The 18959-nt window shown below is 38.3% G+C and overlaps 1 protein-coding gene and 1 pseudogene across 1 annotated transcript; both read left to right on the plus strand.

The window, feature by feature from the left end:
- The first annotated feature begins 254 nt into the window (after positions 1–254).
- LOC107967334 (olfactory receptor 4A5) lies at positions 255–1121 on the plus strand. Its single transcript, XM_016922423.1, has one exon. It carries the CDS (start codon positions 255–257, stop codon positions 1119–1121), a length of 867 nt encoding a protein of 288 aa, XP_016777912.1.
- Positions 1122–17679: 16558 nt separating this feature from the next.
- Positions 17680–18672, plus strand: LOC107967281 (olfactory receptor 4A5-like; annotated as a pseudogene).
- Positions 18673–18959: the final 287 nt, after the last annotated feature.

The following is an 18959-nucleotide window of genomic DNA, read 5'->3' on the forward strand; positions in this document are numbered from 1 at the left end:
TAGAAGCCTTTACCTGTGCACTGAAACTAAAATATTTGAGGAGAAATAGAATCATCAGGGCAAGATGGGCTCTTTGGTGAGGAACTCAATAGAGACTTACCAAATATTTACTGTGTTTAAATCACTATTCAGGATACAACAATGAAGATGTGCCCTGTGACACAATGGATGTAATCATATTCCTGGTCACTATTTCATTACAGGTCCTGTTTTCCTGAGCTCTCACCTCTGATACAAGCCTTAAAGAAGAGTAAATGAGACAGAATAACAATATTTCAGAATTTGTCCTCCTGGGCTTTTCTCAGGATCCTGGTGTGCAAAAAGCATTATTTGTCATGTTTTTACTCACACACTTGGTGACAGTGGTGGGGAACCTGCTCATTGTGGTGACTATTATTGCCAGCCCTTCCTTGGGTTCCCCAATGTATTTCTTCCTTGCTTGCCTGTCATTTATAGATGCTGCATATTCCACTACCATTCCTCCCAAGTTAATTGTAGACTTACTCTGTGATAAAAAGACTATTTCCTTCCCAGGTTGCATGGGCCAACTATTTATAGACCATTTCTTTGGCAGTGCTGAGGTTTTCCTTCTGGTGGTGATGACCTGTGATCGCTATGTGGCCATCTGTAAGCCACTGCACTATTTGACCATCATGAATCGACAGGTTTGCTTCCTTCTGTTGGTGGTGGCCATGATTGGAGGTTTTGTGCATTCTGCGTTTCAAATTGTTGTGTACAGTCTCCCTTTCTGTGGTCCCAATGTCATTGATCATTTCGGTTGTGACATGTACCCATTACTGAAAGTGGCGTGCACTGACACCTACTTTATAGGCCTCACTGTTGTTGTCAATAGTGGAGCAATCTGTATGGTCATTTTCACCCTTCTGTTAATCTCCTGTGGAGTCATCCTAAACTCCCTTAAAACTTACAGTCAGGAAAAGAGGCATAAAGCCTTGTCTACCTGCAGCTCCCGCATTACCGTGGTTGCCCTCTTTTTTGTACCCTGTATTTTCGTATATGTTAGGCCTGTTTCAAACTTTCCTACTGATAAGTTCATGACTGTGTCTTATACCATTATCACACACATGTTGAGTCCTTTAATATACACGTTGAGAAATTAAGAGATGAGAAATGCTATAGAAAAACTCTTGGGTAAAAAGTTAACTATATTTAGTAATAGGAGTGTCCGTCCTCATGTAGGTAAGGAGGTATGTAGTCAAGGTCTTCCCACTGAAGTTTTCAGGTTTCTAAGGGCAAGTCAAGGATCCCAAAGAAAGAAGACAGGATTTGGATGCTCCTAGCTCAATTACAAAGTCATCCCATCATGACATCTGATTGAAGTTCAAGATCTCAACTTCTATATCGAGACTGAGTGTGGCTGGGGCTCCTTGGGTGCAGGTTTCATTGTGCACATTTTAAATTATGGCTTTTACTGTTTACAGATCTTTGAGACAGGGTATTTCCTCCACATTCTCAGCACACAATGGAGAAAGGGAGGAATAGGTAATAAAATGGAAGCCCCTGTTCAGAAGGGAAGGCTGTGTTGCTTCCTTCAGTGTAAGTTTTTAAAGATTTTGTGGAATATACAAGGACCATACTCAAAAATATCTTTGAAACTGGCCCATCTCAGACTTGGGCTGAAACTCTATATGCAGTCACATAACACTTTAAGAATCTTAGAATTCTGATTCTCTAGTTTAAGGTACTTATGAAACACACTGTTAAATTTTTCTGTAGTCTTTCTAAGTGTCATAACATCCACAACTTTCAAATAACATTTATTTTGATGACCTTTCTTAGGTTTAGAGTACTTAGCTCTTGCAGAGACTGGAAAGGGGAACAAGTTTTATGTTTGAAACCACCAATTTCTTGTTCTTTTATGTTTCTTGTAAATTATGTTGAATATGTAACAGTTAATCTTTTCATTAGTGTTTTTTATTTATTTATGATTACTTTTTATTATATTATAAGTTTTAGGGTACATGTGCACAATGTGCAGGTTTGTTACATATGTATACATGTGCCATGTTGGTGTGCTGCACCCATTAACTTGTCATTTAACATTAGGTATATCCCTAATGGTATCCCTCCCCCCTCCCCGCACCCCATAACCCACAAAGGAAGGTGTGTGATGTTCCCCTTCCTGTGTCCATGTGTTCTCATTGTTCAATTCCCATCTATGAGTGAGAAAGTGTGGTGTTTGGTTTTTCTTCCTTGTGATAGTTTGCTGAGAATGATGGTTTCCAGCTTCATCCATGTCCCTACAAAGGACATGAACTCATCCTTTTTTATGGCTGCATCGTATTCCATGGTGTATATGTGCCACATTTTCTTAATCCAGTCTATCATTGTTGGACATTTGGGTTGGTTCCAAGTCTTTGCTATTGTGAATAGTGCCACAACAAGCATAGGTGTGCATGTGTCTTTATAGCAGCATGATTTATAATCCTTTGGGTATGTACCCAGTAATGGGATGGCTGGGTCAAATGGTATTTCTAGTTCTAGATCCCTGAGGATCGCCACACTGACTTCCATAATGGTTGAACTAGTTTACAGTCCAACCAACAGTGTAAAAGTGTTCCTATTTCTCCACATCCTCTCCAGCACCTGTTGTTTCCCGACTTTTTAATGATTGCCATTCTAACTGATGTGAGATGGTATCTCATTGTGGTTTTGATTAGCATTTCTCTGATGGCCAGTGATGATGAGCATTTTTTCACGTGTCTTTTGCTGCATAAATGTTTTATTTTGAGAAGTGTCTGTTCATATCCTTCACCCACTTTTTGATGCGGTTGTTTTTTTTTCCTTGTAAATTTGTTTGAGTTCATTGTAGATTCTGGATATTAGCCCTTTGTCAGATGAGTAGATTGCAAAAATGTTCCCCCATTCTGTAGGTTTCATGTTCACTCTGATCATAGTTTCTTTTGCTGTGCAGAAGCTCTTTCGTTTAATTAGATCCCATTTGTCAATTTTGGCTTTTTTTGCCATTGCTTTTGGTGTTTTAGGTATGAAGTCCTTGCCCATGCCTATGTCCTGAGTGATATTGCCTAGGTTTTCTTCTAGGGTTTTGATGGTTTTAGGTCTAACATTTAAGTCTTTAATCCATCTTGAATTAATTTTTGTATAAGGTGTAAGGAAGGGACCCAGTTTCAGCTTTCTACATATGGCTAGCCTGTTTTCCCAGCACCATTTATTAAATAGGGAATTGTTTCTCCATTTCTTGTTTTTGTCAGGTTTATCAAAGATCAGATGGTTGTAGATATGTGGCATTATTTCTGAGGGCTCTGTTCTGTTCCATTGGTCTACATCTCTATTTTGGTACCAGTACCATGCTGTTTTGGTTGCTGTAGCCTTGTAGTATAGTTTGAAGTCAGGTAGCGTGATGCCTCCAGCTTTGTTCTTTTGGCTTAGGATTGACTTGGCAATGCAGGCTCTTTTTTGGTTCCATATGAACTTTAAAGTAGTTTTTTCCAATTCTGTGAAGAAAGTCATTGGTAGCTTGATGAGGATGGCATTGAATCTATAAATTACCTTGGGCAGTATGGCCATTTTCATTATATTGATTCTTCCTACCCATGAGCATGGAATGTTATTCCATTTGTTTTTATACTCTTATTTCATTGAGCAGTGGTTTGTAGTTCTCCTTGAAGAGGTCCTTCACATCCCTTGGAAGTTGGATTTCTAGGTACTTTATTCTCTTTGAAGCAACTGTGAATGGGAGTTCACTCATGATTTGGCTCTCTGTTTGTCTGTTATTGGTGTATAAGAATGCTTGTGATTTTTGCACATTGATTTTGTATCCTGAGACTTTGCTGAAGTTGCTTATCAGCTTTAGGAGATTTTGGGCTGAGACGATGGGGTTTTCTAGGTACACAATCATGTCGTCGGCGAACAGGGACAATTTGACTTCCTCTTTTCCTAACTGAATACCCTTTACTTCCTTCTCCTGCCTGATTGCCCTGGCCAGAACTTCCAACACTATGTTGAATAGGAGTGGTGAGAGAGGGCATCCCTGTCTTGTGCCAGTTTTCAAAGGGAATGCTTCCAGTTTTTGTCCATTCAGTATGATATTGGCTGTGGGATTGTCATAGATAGCTCTTATTATTTTGAGCTATGTCCCATCAATACTTAATTTATTGAGAGTTTTTAGCTTGAGGAGTTATTGAATTTTGTCAAAGGCCTTTTCTGCTTCTATTGGGATAATCATATGGTGTTTTTCCTTGGTTCTGTTTATATGCTGGATTACATTTATTGATTTGTGTATGTTGAACCAGCCTTGCATCTCAGGGGTGAAGCCCACTTGATCATGGTGAATAAGCTTTTTGATGTGCTGCTGGATTCAGTTTGCCAGTATTTTAATGAGGAATTTGTATCAATGTTCATCACGGATATTGGTCTAAAATTGTCTTTTTTCTTTTGTTTCTCTGCCAGGCTTTGGTATCAGGATGATGCTGGCCTCATAAAATGAGTTAGGGAGTATTCTCTCTTTTTCTGTTGATTGGAATAGTTTCAAAGGAATGGTACCAGCTCCTCCCTGTATCTCTGGTAGATTTTGGCTGTGAATCCGTCTGGTCCTGGACTCTTTTTGGTTGGTAAGCTATTAATTATTGCCTCAATTTCAGAGCCTGTTATTGGTCTTTTCAGAGATTCATCTTCTTCCTGGTTTAATCTTGGGAGGGTGTATGTGTCCAGGAATTTGTCCATTTCTCCTAGATTTTCTAGTTTATTTGCATAGAGGTGTTTATAGTATTCTCTGATGGTAGTTTGTATTTCTGTGGGATCGGTGGTGATATCCCCTTTATCATTTTTTGTTGCGTCTATTTGATTCTTCTCTCTTTTCTTCTTTATTAGTCTTGCTAGCAGTCTGTCAATTTTGTTGATCCTTTCAAAAAACCAGCTCCTGGATTCATTGATTTTTTTGAAGGGTTTTTGTGCCTCTGTTTCCTTCAGTTCTGCTCTGATCTTAGTTATTTCTTGCCTTCTGCTACCTTTTCAATGTGTTAGCTCTTCCCTTTCTAGCTCTTTTAATTGTGATGTTAGGGTGTCAATTTTAGATCTTTCCTGCTTTCTCTTGTGGGCATTTATTGCTGTAAATTTCCCTCTACACACTGTTTTGAATGTGTCCCAGAGATTCTGGTATGTTATGTCTTTGTTCTCATTGGTTTCAAAGAACATCTTTATTTCTGCCTTCATTTTGTTATGTACCCAGTAGCCATTCAGGAGCAGGTTGTTCAATTTCCATGTAGTTGAGCCATTTTGAGTGAGTTTCTTAATCCTGAGTTCTAGTTTGATTGCACTATGGTCTGAGAGACAGTTTGTTATAATTTCTGTTCTTTTACATTTGCTGAGGAGTGCTACACTTCCAACTATGTGGTCAATTTTGGAATAGGTGTGGTGTGGTGCTGAGAAGAATGTATATTCTGTTGATTTGGGGTGGAGAGTTCTGTAGATGCCTATTAGGTCTGCTTGGTGCAGAGCTGAGTTCACTTCCTGGATATCCTTGTTAAATTTCTGTCTCATTGATCTGCCTAATGTTGACAGTGGGGAGTTAAAATCTCCTATTATTATTGTGTGGGAGTCTGAGTCTCTTTCTAGGTCTCTAAGGACTTGGTTTATGAATCTGGGTGCTCCTGTATTGGGTGCATACATATTTAGGATAATTAGCTCTTCTTGTTGAATTGATCCCTTTACCATTATGTAATGGCCTTCTTTGTCTCTTTTGATCTTTGTTTGTTTAAAGTCTGTTTTATCAGAGACTAGAATTGCAACCCCTGCCATTTTTTGTTTTCCATTTCCTTGATAGATCTTCCTCCATGCCTTTATTTTGAGCCTATGTGTGTCTCTGCACGTGAGATTGGTTTCCTGAATACAGCACACTGAATGGTCTTGACTCTTTATCCAATTTGTCTGTCTGTGTCTTTTAATTGGAGCATTTAGTCCATTTACATTTAAAGTTAATATTGTTATGTGTGAATTTGATCTCATCATTTTGATGTTAGCTGGTTATTTTGCTCGTTAGTTGATGCAGTTTTTTCCTAGCCTCAGTGGTCTTTACGATCTGGCATGTTTTCGCAGTGGCTGGTACCAGTTTTTCCTTTCCATGTTTAGTGCTTCCTTCAGGAGCTCTTTTAGGGCAGGCCTGGTGGTGACAAAATCTCTCAGCATTTGCTTGTCTGTAAAGGATTTTATTTCTCCTTCACTTATAAAGCTTAGTTTGGCTGGATATGAAATTCTGAGTTGAATATTCTTTTCTTTAAGCATGTTGAATATTGGCCCCCGCTCTCTTCTGGCTTGTAGAGTTTCTGCTGAGAGATCCGCTGTTAGTCTGATGGGCTTCCCTTTGTGGGTAACCTGACTTTTGTCTCTGGCTGCCCTTAACATTTTCTCCTTCATTTCAACTTTGGTAAATCTGACAATTATGTGTCTTGGAGTTGCTCTTCTTGAGGAGTATCTTTGTGCGATTCTCTGGATTTCCTGATTTTGAATGTTGGCCTGCCTTGCTAGATTGGGGAAGTTCTCCTTGATAATATCCGGCAGAGTGTGTTCCAACTTGGTTCCATTCTCCCTGTCACTCTCACGTACATCAATCAGATGTAGATTTGGTCTTTTCACATAGTCCCATATTTCTTGGAGGCTTCATTCATTTATTTTTGTTCTTTTTTCTCTAAACTTCCCTTCTTGCTTCATTTCATTCATTTTATCTTCCATCACTGATACCCTTTCTTCCAGTTGATTGAATCAGGTACTGAGGCTTGTGCATTTGTCACGTAGTTCTCATGCCTTAGTTTTCAGCTCCATCAGGTCCTTTGAGGACTTCTCTGCATTGGTTATTCTAGTGAGCCATTCGTCTGATTTTTTTTCAAGGTTTTTAACTTCTTTGCCATGGGTTCAAACTTCCTCCTTTAGCTCAGGGTAGTTTGATCGTCTGAAGCCTTCTTCTCTCAACTCATCAAAGTCATTCTCCATCCAGCTTTGTTCCATTGCTGGTGAGGAGCTATGTTCCTTTGGAGGAGGAGAGGTGCTCTGATTTTTAGAGTTTCCAGTTTTTCTGCTGTGTTTTTTCACCATCTTTGTGGTTTTATCTACGTTAGGTCTTTGATGATGGTGATGTACAGATGGAGTTTTGGTTTGGATGTCCTTTCTATTTGTTAGCTTTCCTTTTAACAGTCAGGACCCTCAGCTGCATGTCTGTTGGAGTTTGCTGGAGGTCCACTCCAGACCCTGTTTGCCTGGGTATCAGCAACGGAGGCTGCAGAACAGTGGATATTGTTGAACTGCAAGTGTTGCTGCCTGATCTTTCCTCTGGAAGTTTTGTCTCAGAGGAGTACCCAACCGTGTGAGGTGTCAGTCTGCCCCTACTTGGGGGTGCCTCCCAGTTAGGCTACTCGGGGGTCAGGGACTCATTGAGGAGGCAGTCTGTCTATTCTCAGATCTCCAGCTGCATGCTGGGAGAACCACTACTCCTTCAAAGCTGTCAGACAGAGACATTTAAGTCTGCAGAGGATTCTGCTGCCTTTTATTTGGCAATGCCCTGCCCCCAGAGGTGGTGTCTAGAGAGGCAGGCAGGTCTCCTTGAACTGTGGTGGGCTCCACCCAGTTCAAGCTTCCAGGCCGCTTTGTTTACCTACTCAAGGCTCGGCAATGGCGGCTACCCCTCCCCCAGCCTCCCTGCTGCCTTGCAGTTTGATCTCAGACTGCTGTGTTAGCAATGAGCAAGGCTCTGTGGGCTTAGGACCCTCCAAGCCAGGTGTGGGATACAATCTCATGGTGTGCCATTTGCTAAGACAGTTGGAAAAGTGCAGTATTAGGGTGGGAGTGATCTGATTTTCCAGGTGCCATCTGTCACCCCTTTCTTTGACCAGGAAAGGGAATTCCCTGACCCCTTGCACTTCCCAGGTGAGGCGTTACCTCACCCTGCTTTGGCTCACAGTCAGTGCACTGCACCCAGTGTCCTGCACCCACTTTCCAACACTCCCCAGAGAGATGAACCCAGTACCTCAGTTGGGAATTCAGAAATCACCAGTCTTCTGCATTGCTCATGCTGGGAGCTGTGGACTGGAGCTCTTCCTATTCGGCCATCTTGGCTCCACCCCTCATTAGTGTTTTTTAAATATCCATGCCTTATTATATGATACACTGCTGTAAGAAACAGCTGAAATTTGCAATATTCTACTTGGAAATTTTTGCCATATCCACCAGTTTCCTTATGTACATTTTTCATTTTCTACCTTCCTATAGGTGACAGAGGTACAAATTTTTTCAGCACTGCATCACAAGTCAAATTTTCACAGCTTCCAGAATAGTTACTTCTGTCTTTTGAACATTCACTTCCAATGTCCTGGTGGCCCCTATTTTTGGGCACTAAAGCCAATTCCATAGACTTTAAATTGTTATGGAAACACCACGCCTTGAGATGTGACTTTTATTTTGGTTCTGTCTTCATGTACTGTGCAGGGCTCCACAGTTTTTGTGAGTTAAACAACCATCATTTCATTTTATATCAAAATTTTGTGAGCCAAGAATTCAGGCGGTTGTTGGCAGGGTGTTTCTTCTGTTTTGTTTGGCAAGGACTGAAGTCACTCTCTTATTCACCTGATAACTAAATGTTCTGTAAAAGGCAGGATAAGTTAATTCATATTTATAGTATATTAGAAGGGAAGACTTTAAGAGATGCACTGGGCTTTTTCTCCTATCTCTTTAGATGAAGGACCACAAGATCACTCCAGAGAATAGCCACACTTTTTGCATGGTGCTCAGAGATCTCAGTGGTAGAACATAGATGAGTTTGGCCAGGTAAGTGCTATGTCCAGAACTGGTGCAATGTCACTTGCATCATATTCTATTTGATTGAATGATCACATGACCACCCCACATTTGGTGTTTTACAGAAATAGAAGATAACCCTTGATTGGGAAGTGGTAAAATCGTTTCACAGAGCAGCATGCAGAACAATTGTCTACATCTCAAAAGGAGCATATTGGAGTTTTATTCATTTTAAATTGGATCCGTAAATCATCTTTTACTAATAATATCTTAACAATAGTGGGTTTTCTAATTCCTGAATACAGTATATCTGTTAGGTATTTTAAATGTTTATTTTTGAAGAGTTTTGTAGTTTTTATTATGGATCTTCCTTATCTATTCCTACGTGTTTATGTTTTCAGAATTCATCAAAGGTTTTTCACTTAAAAAAAAATTCCAATGTCCTTGTTGCTAGTATTTATAAAGGAAATTTAACTATGTTCAATTATGTCTGTAGATTCTTTAGGGTTTTCTGAAACACTATCATATTTTCTACAGGTAAGGTTAGTTCATTACTTGGAAAGAGATAGGAGTGTGTCAGTTTCTGTTGGTGTCATTTTCAGAAGGTTGTCCTTTCCCTACATTCTACTTAATTCATCTAAGCTGTCCAATTAATTGAAATAATGCATTACTGGGTATATACCCAAAGGATTATAAATCATGCTGCTATAAAGACACATGCACACATATATTTCTTGCGGCACTATTCACAATAGCAAAGACTTGGAACCAACCCAAATGTCCAACAACAATAGACTGGATTAAGAAAATGTGGCACATATACACCATGGAGTTCTATGCAGCCATAAAAAATGATGAATTCATGTCCTTTGTAGGGACATGGATGAAACTGGAAACCATCATTCTCAGCAAACTATCGCAAGGAGAGAAAACCAAACACCACATGTTCTCACTCATAGGTGGGAATTGAACAATGAGAACACATGGACACAGGAAGGGGAACATCACACTCCAGGGACTGTTGTGGGGTGGGGGGAGGGGGGATGGATAGCATTTGGAGATATACCTAATGCTAAATGATGAGTTAATGGGTGTAGCACACCAACATGACAAATATATACATATGTAACAAACCTGCATATTGTGCACATGTACCCCAAAACTTAAAGTATAATAAAATAAAATAAAATAAGAAAAAAAAACCCCATCAAAAACTAGGCAAAGGATATATGAACAGACACTTCACAAAAGAAGACATTTATGTGGCCAACAAATACATGAAAAAAACCTCATAATTGCTGTTCATTAGAGAAATGCAAATCAAAACCACAATGAGATACTATCTCACGCCAGTTAGAATGCCCATCATTAAAAAGTCAGGAAAGAACAGATGCTGGAGAAGATGTGGAGAAATAGGAACACTTTTACACTGTTGGTGGGAGTGTAAATTAGTTCAACCGTTGTGGAGTACAGTGTGGTGATTCCTCAGGGATCTAGAACCAGAAATACGATTTGACCCAGCAATCCTGTTACTGGCTATATACCCAAAGGATTATAAATCATCCTATAAAGATACATGCACATGTACAATTATTGCGACACTGTTCACAATAGCAAAGACTTGGAAGCAGCCCAACTGCCTATCAATGATAGCCTGGATAAAGAAAATGTGGCACATATACACCATGGAATACTATGCAGCCATTAAAAGGATGAGTTCATGTCCTTTGTAGGGACATGGGTGAAGTTGGAAACCATCATTTTCAGCAAACTAACACAAGAACAGAAAGCCAAACACTGCATGTTCTCACTCATAGGTGAGAGTTGAACAATGAGAACACATGGACCTGGGGAGGGGAACATCACACACAGGGGCCTGTCAGGGGGGTTGGGGGCTAGGGGAGGGATAACATTAGGAGAAATACCTAATGTAGATGACAGGGTGATGGGTGCAGCAAACCACCATGGCATGTGTATACCTATGTAACAAACCTACACGTTCTGCACATGTATCCCAGAACTTAAAGTATAATAAATAAATAAACTTTTTGAAACTAAAAAAAAGAAATAATGCATTTCATAACTATCCTTTTCTAACCTTTTAACTTCTAAAGGAACTTTGGGATGATTATTTGTTTTATTATTTCTGATATTGGTAATTTGGATTTCTCTTTGTTTTCTCTTGATCTCCCTTGCTAACAGTTTATCAATTTCATTATAAAAGTAAGAATTTTTGCTATTTTTATTTTCTCTATTTTATGTTTTCCATTTTATTGGTTTTTGATCTTATGTTTATGTCCTTTTGTTTATTTACCTTGGCTCTTGTTTACTCTTCTAGCTTCTTAAGGTGAAGGGTTGAATGGCTGCTTTTAAACATTTATTTTAAATGTAAGCATTTATAGCTATACATTTTTCTTTAAGTACTGTTTTGATCAAACCTCACACATTTTGATATGTTTCTGTTATTGTTTAGTTCTAACTATTTGCTTAGCTTCATTATACCTTCTTCTTTGATTCATAGGTTCACTAAATATTTTTGGCATGTTTCCCAGTATTTGAAGTATATTCTAGATACATTTATGAGTTACATATTTATTCATAGCAAAATATTTCAAAACTTAGTGATTCAAACAATTTGTACTCATTCTCAATTTCTGTAGGTGAGGAAACAGTGTGGTTTAGCAGGTTCCCATGCTTCAAGGTCTCTCACAAAACTGTAATCAAGGCGCTGGTTGGGGCTACCATCTCATATGAAGGCTTGGCTGAGGAAGGATTTACTTCCACACTAGGTGTTGGTATTAGTAGTTATTTGAATTCTGCTGGAAGGGACATAGAGAATTCGGTCTTATTTTCATATATTAGTTGTTCATCTTGGAGTCATAATTTAAACCACAGTATCTTTGATCATATCTGATAGTTCCCCAGAATTAAACATATGTTTGTGCATGCTTTACCACTTACTAGTAAGAGAGCACAATGTTGATAGATATGCTCTTCAAGTTTTAGCAATAATACATGTTATATTTGGGGTGGATGAATTTAAAACATGTATTAGGTAAGTTGAAAATGACCAACTTTTAGTGGAGCTCATTATGTGATAAACATCTTTGCTGGCTCAGATAGTTATTTATGGGACTCTTTATCTAAGTCTTTTATCACACCAATATTTAATTAACATATGATGAGATGAAGATGTTCTGTGGAGCCAATGGTAAGCCAAGTCATGGAAATAACAGTGGAAGCCCTTAAGCACTACTCCCTTGTTGGCAAATACAAATTTCTGTATTGTAGATACTGTTATTGAATTAATATTGGAATAAAATTAAAGGATTGAATGAATGTAGTACAGATCATTATGATTTTATCTGACATAGTTTCAGGCCTTGATCAAAAGCCTGTACTCTAACTAAAACTGCAGCACTATGATTACCTATCTTTCCAAGAATCAGAATGTCAACTTCCATTCTTAAGCTCTCTGCCTCTGAGCCTCAAGGTTTCTTGGGCACAGACTTTCTAACAGGAAGGGTGAGGCCCTCCTTACCAGGAACATTTTTAAAGAAGAGAGCCTGGGGCTGGATCTCCTTTCATTCTGGCTGAAATATTACTTGTCTCCCCTAAATATTTCATAATGTAAAACTCATAATTTACTATTCAATTTACTTTTGAGTTTTTCTTGTCATATTACAGGCTTTTCACATTATTTGGCATTTAGCTACTTTTCTTTAGCAAGAGCCAAGTCTTTTTCTTCTAGGGATTTTCTTAGAAAAAAGGTTTTCAGAGAGATTACTTCATTTGAATTTGTTCCCGTAGAGAGCCAGCAAAGGGATTGTGGCCAGCTCAGCATTCCACTGGAGGCTATATGATCAAACAGCAAACTGTTTATCATGAATGCAGGATGTGAGCAAACTCACACTGTGCCTGCTGCCAAAAGGTTTGCTGAGGGCCATCACTTCCTGGCACAGGGTTCCTTGAAGTTATCTCCTGAGACATTTAACACCAATTGTTGTGAACCAAATGGCTGACTGACAATTGCCTGACAACTACTCACCCCTCCTGGCCATTTCTTTTGCCTGATAAATACGGAGGGCTGTGTATAGCTCAGGGCCCTTGCTTACTAGAGGTAAGGTGCCCTCTGACCCCTTCTTCCAAATATATTTTCTTTTTTCTTTGTCTTTGTTTAGTCCACCAGGGATCATGGCCAGAATAAAATTAATCCTGAGTTACAAACTGAAGTGGCAATGTTAAAATCCACAGTCCTATGATTAGAGGAACAAGTACAAAGCCTGCAGTTGCAGCAGCAATTTTGTTGCCATTTTAACCACACTCATATTTGTGTAACCAACTTAGAATATAACCAAAGTGAGTATCCATGGCACCATGGCACCGTGTGAAAGCCAATTGAAGGGAGCTTTCACATCCAATATCATCTTTGATATCAGTGAATTACAAAACAAAATTCTTGATTTAAATAGGCAAACTCAAGAATTTCAGCCTTAGAAGACTGGGCCAAATTCCAGCAAGGCCTGGAGAGCCTCAACCCTTGGACTTATCTAAGGTACCGCATTAACATCTTATATGTAGTTCTTGGAATAGTGTTGTTTTGTCTCTGTCTTCTGTTCATAGTCTGTAAAATCAGATGGACCACTAAACAGAAAATGAGGTCTGCCCAGCCTGGCCTTACATTCTTTTAATTAATCCATAAACAGAAATGGGGAGATGTAGAGAGCCAGCAAAGGGATTGTGACCAGTTCAGCATTCCACTGGAGGCTATATGATCAAACAGCAAACTGTTTACCATGAATGCAGGATGTGGGCAAACTCACATCTGTGCCTGCCACCAGAAGGTTTGCTGAGGGCCATCACCTCCTGGCACTGGGCTCCTTGAAGTTATCTCCTGAGACATCTAGCACCAATTGTTCCTGGAATACAGCCTCGCAAGCCTGCTGTGAACCAAAGGGTGGACTGACAGTTACCTGACAACTACTCACCCTCCTCGCTATCTCTTTTGCCTAATAAATATGGAGGGTTGTGTAAACCTCAGGGCTCTTTTTCACTAGAGGCAAGGTGCCCCCGACCCCTTCTTCCAAATATACTCTTTGTCTCTTTGTCTTTTATTCCCGCATTCACCCCCTTTGTTCAGTCCACCAGGGATTGTAGCAGGTTACAAGTGGTGCCACGAACTGTGACAGAATCGGGTGCTTTACATTTTCCAACTATTCTAATTAACAAATCTATAATGACCTTACTGTCCATTCCATTTAAAATATTGTTGATGTAAAAGTCATAGACCATGTCTACACACATAAATGGATGAATTATTTACCTGCTAGAATACCCCGGAAGATATTGAAAAAGTGATTTTTTTTTTGCTCAAGGTAGGGTATGTCTTCAGTTGGCATCTAGTCCTCTAGGTGTAATTATTTTTTGTCATACCCGCCATTGCTTGTGAAAATGTGTGAAAGTTCTCAGCTTCTTGGGATGAGATTGGGGAGATGCAGAGACATGGTTTCACTTAGGAAAGAAGTGATCTTAGGGATATCTTAGTTGAATGACTGAAAGACTGAAAAGTTTGGCTTCTGCCTATGGGAAAGCTCTGTCATTTGTTCTTCCATGAAGTTAAATCTCAGCATTTTTCTTGATAGGTACAAAGATTAGTAGCTGGACCCTGAATGTTATCACAAATCCTCAATCATAGTAAAGTGCTTCTGGTTGTTTCACCATAATTGAGAAAACTTTCAAGTAACAAATTGTAGTGTTGATACTTTTGCCACTAAATAATGGACTCATCTTGGTTAATTTCTACTAAGTATGTCAATTTGTATATAGTCATGCAAATTTAGGATCTTTGTTTTTTATGAAGAAATTTTTCAGCAGGTAAGAGCATTCAACTACCTTTGTAGAATAAAATTTGACATTATGTTTAAGCATTTTTTTTTTATTTTGGTCATCTGCTTTGGATAGTGCTATACTCCTCTAAAGACTGAGATAATGAGAGGCCTGTGTGGAACTGTGGAAACTGTAGCCACTAGGAACCAATTCTATATCCATGGATCAGCCATTTATACTCATGTGTTTTATGATCACACATAGAAGCATGAGGTATCTACAGTAACCCTCAATGAAAGAAGTATTGCTTTTCTGGACCAAAAGGTGAAACCATTGACAAGAGATATTCATTGAAAATTTCTGTGATATGTTGAAGTACAGGTAATGTCATAAATACCACATGATTTCATTGGATAAATTCTAATTGGGAAAATTAAGCCAAAAAACATGGAAATTTATCACAATATACAACGTATATTTGGTTTTAATATACAGCCACATTGGTTGTCTTTTTCCATTCTGCCAAATAAGAAGAAAAACATGTTCCATATTACATGTATAATAAACCAATAAATTTATAATCGTAATCTTAGGTTATGGAATATTATATTTTATATACCATATTCATAAAGGTGAGCAATTACTCAAATATATTTGATTATGTAGTTTAAAATTGCAGATCATGTCAAACGTGTTAGAGTGTGAAGGAACCAATGCCTGTTATGTTCTGGAAGCATAATATGGGTTTTAACTTATGAATCTAAAAATTATCCCAACAATCATACTAGTAGATAAATATGCTGAGGAAAGTACTTAGTCTACTGTCATTTAAATAGATTTATATAACTGTGACTGTGAAATGTAATATTATAGAAGTTTTTTGTTATGGAATTTTATCTTTTAAAACTGGCTTGTTCTTAGGAAACACTGTTAAATCATTTTTTCTAGAAATACGTTAACTTAACGGTTTACATTGAAAGCCTAGTAATGCTGTCTTTCAGTTTCTAAAGTATTCCATATTTAATTACTTAAACTATAGAGGATCTTAAGTTTTTACAAGTATAAGTACTTAAGTTTTTAAGTACTTAAGTTTTTAACTATAGAGGATCTCATGTTTTTACAAGTAGACATTTAAATTGCCAAATAGAATTATCCTGTTGAGGTCTAGTTTTGAAGATAGAAGAGGGAAAAGACAGTAAACCTTGCAGGAAGTAAGGTGTGAAAAAATAACAGAATTGGCTATAGGCTACATTATTCCCTTTTGTTCTTCAGCAGATGTGTCTCTATCAGTCTATAGCTTCAACAATGACAGAACTCTGAAATCAGCTGGAAGAGGTAATGTGAATGAGACATGTGGAATGTTCATCACTGCTGGCTTCTAGAGACAGCTCAAACTCTGTCTGCACACATCCTCTTCCACTGCCAGATCTATGTAAATGGAATCATCTTGTCTACATTTGAGGTTTAGTAATTTTGCCATTTTTCTCATCAGCGAGTAATCAGGAAGTTTGGGTTTGTATTTCTACTTGTCCCATTGATCTCTGTAATTTAAATTTGTCCCTATCTATCTGATCTAGAGACTTTGAGAAATCAATGTGTCCCGTTTTTCTTCTGAGCTTTCTTTTTTTTTTTTATTCACTAGAATTTGGTCTGTGTTAGGCTACCCCAAGAAGCCTCTTGGGTCACCCCAGTGACCAACAGGAGGTTGTGCTTCCAGTATTTCATCACTAAAAATCTTTATGAAGATTTTTAGGACAATAATTGCTTCAATTATCACATTAATCTTAATCTGCTTATTAATAATTAATAAGAATAATTACAATAATTACTTACTGTTAATTACAATAATACTATAATTCTGCCTGATCTTGTCAAGATACATTCCATCACAGATAAAATAAGTACTCATACATAATTAAACAGATAGTTACTAAGACATATATTGTGTTCCCCAAAAGCCTTTCCTGAATTATAGGTGTCTTCTTTTCTTTTCCCAGGACTATGTCTATTAATCTTTTCAAATTAACAAAGATCCAGATGATTTGTTCTGATCCAATGGTCACAGTGAACATTGTTCTGTGATCAGAACCAATGTTCTGATCACAATGTTCACAGTATTTGTGAGTACTCCCGATATCTAAATAGTGTTATAAATAAAACCATGTACCACCATTCTGTTCCTCTTTGTACAGTGTATATTTTCTCCTCTCTCACTATCTAGTTCACTTGAAGAATTCAGAAAAAAATACTCACAGCTAATGTGGCAGTTGGTGATAGTCATCAATTAGTTTACTTGAGTTCAAAATTTGTTGTTGAAAACAAGGATATTGTATGTAAATGTGATAAAGAAATTTGTGGAATAAGTAAGGATAAGATATAGAGACATACATTTTGTTATAAGGCAACAGAGGGTCAGACCAAATCATTGCCAGAAGGAATAATGTGATAAATAATATTTTACTATTCATACAAGTCAATGTCCAGTCTTTTGACATTTAATGAGGTATTAAAAAAGACTGAACATTTTTTGAGGCATGAAGGACCAAACGAGTAACTGTGGATTGCCACAGTACTGAGTGAGCTATTTCAGAAGATGTTATTTTTGATGCTACACAGATCATAAAGATACCACAACTACAAACTCAAAGTACTGAATCTATGCCAATTTGTTTATTTAAAGTCTGTTACCGCCATGAGAAAGTAACTTTCTTGAGACAAATAATCTGTTGCCTATTCATCATAGCTGACCTCCATGCCAAAAAATATGTTTTAAATAGGAGTTATGAAATATATGAATGGCTATTGCACCTTTAACTCTTCTTCTGTACAGAATATTCACAAAAACTTAGAGGCACAAGCTGTTACCTGTAGGCTCAAACTAAAATCTTTGAGGAGATGAGAAACTCAACAGAAACTTACAAAATGTTTATCGTGTGTGTAAATCTGTACTGAGGATACAACGATGAAGAGGTGCTCTGTGACTTCATGGATGTATTCATATTCCTGTTCACTATTTCATTACAGGTCCTGTTCTCCTGAGCTCTCAACTGTGACAGAAGCCTTAGAGAAGAGTAAAGGGGACTGAGTAATAATGTTACAGAATTTGTCCTCTTGGGCAACACTCAGTGTCCTGATGTGCAAAATGCATTATTTGTCATGGTTTTACTCACATATATTGTGAGTATGGCGGGAAACTTGCTCGCTGTGGTGGCTATTATTGCCAGCCCCTCCTTTGGCTCCCCAATGTACTTCTTCCTCACTGCCCGTTATTTATGGATGTGGCATATTCCAATACCATTTCTCCCAAATTGATTATAGACTTACTCCATGACAAAAAGACTATTTTCTTCACAGCATGCATGGGGCAGCTATTTATAGACCACTTATTTGGTGGTGCTGAGGTCTTCCTACTTGTGGGGATGTCCTACGATTGCTATGTGGCCATCTCTAAGCCACTGCACTATTTGACCATCATGAATCAACAGGTTTGTATCCTTCTGTTGGTGGTGGCTGTGTCTGCAGGTTTTGTGAGCTGTGTGTTTCAAATTGTTGTTGTGTACACTCTCTCATTCTGTGGCCCAACGTCTCTGACCACTTTGTCTGTGACATGTACCCATTACTGGAACTGGCGTGCACTGATACCTACTTTATAGGCCTCACTGTTGTTGCCAATGGTCTAGCAATCTGTATGGTCATCTTCACCTTTCTACTAATCTCCTATGGAGTAATCCTAAACACCCTTAAAACTTATTGTCAGGAAGGGAGGTGTAAAGCCCTTTCTGCCTGCATCTCCTACATTACAGTCACTGTCCTGTTTCTTGTTCCCTGTGTTTTCCTTTTTGTTAGACCTGTTTCAAACGTTCCTATTGATAAATTCATGACTGTGTTTTATACAGTTATCACACACCCATGTTGAATCCATTAATATACACACTGAGAAATTTAGAGATGAGAATTGCTGTAAAAACCAATGTAAAAAAACCCTGGCATAAAAACTTAACTATAGTTAGAATGAGTGTTCCTCTTCTTTTAGTAGAGGTGTGCATAGACAACATCTGTCCTGTGAGATTGTTAGACTTCTAAGTCAATTAAGGTTTCCTAGTTTGGGAAGGCAGGATTTTGAAGCTCCCCACTCAATTAAGATGTCATCCCATCATGGCATCTCTTTGATATTCAAGATCTCAACTTCTATATCCAGACTGAGTGTGGATGGGATCCTTGGGTGCAGTTTCTACTGTGCACTTTTTAAATTATGGTTTTTCTCTATTTACAAATCTATTGAGACAGTGTATTTCTTCCACATGCCCAGCACATAATGGAGAAAGAGAGGACTAGGCAATTAAAATAGATCCTCCTGTTCACAAGTGAAG

The sequence above is a fragment of the Pan troglodytes genome, chromosome 9 (assembly GCF_028858775.2).
Source record: "Pan troglodytes isolate AG18354 chromosome 9, NHGRI_mPanTro3-v2.0_pri, whole genome shotgun sequence".
Classification (NCBI taxonomy): Eukaryota; Metazoa; Chordata; class Mammalia; order Primates; family Hominidae; genus Pan; species Pan troglodytes.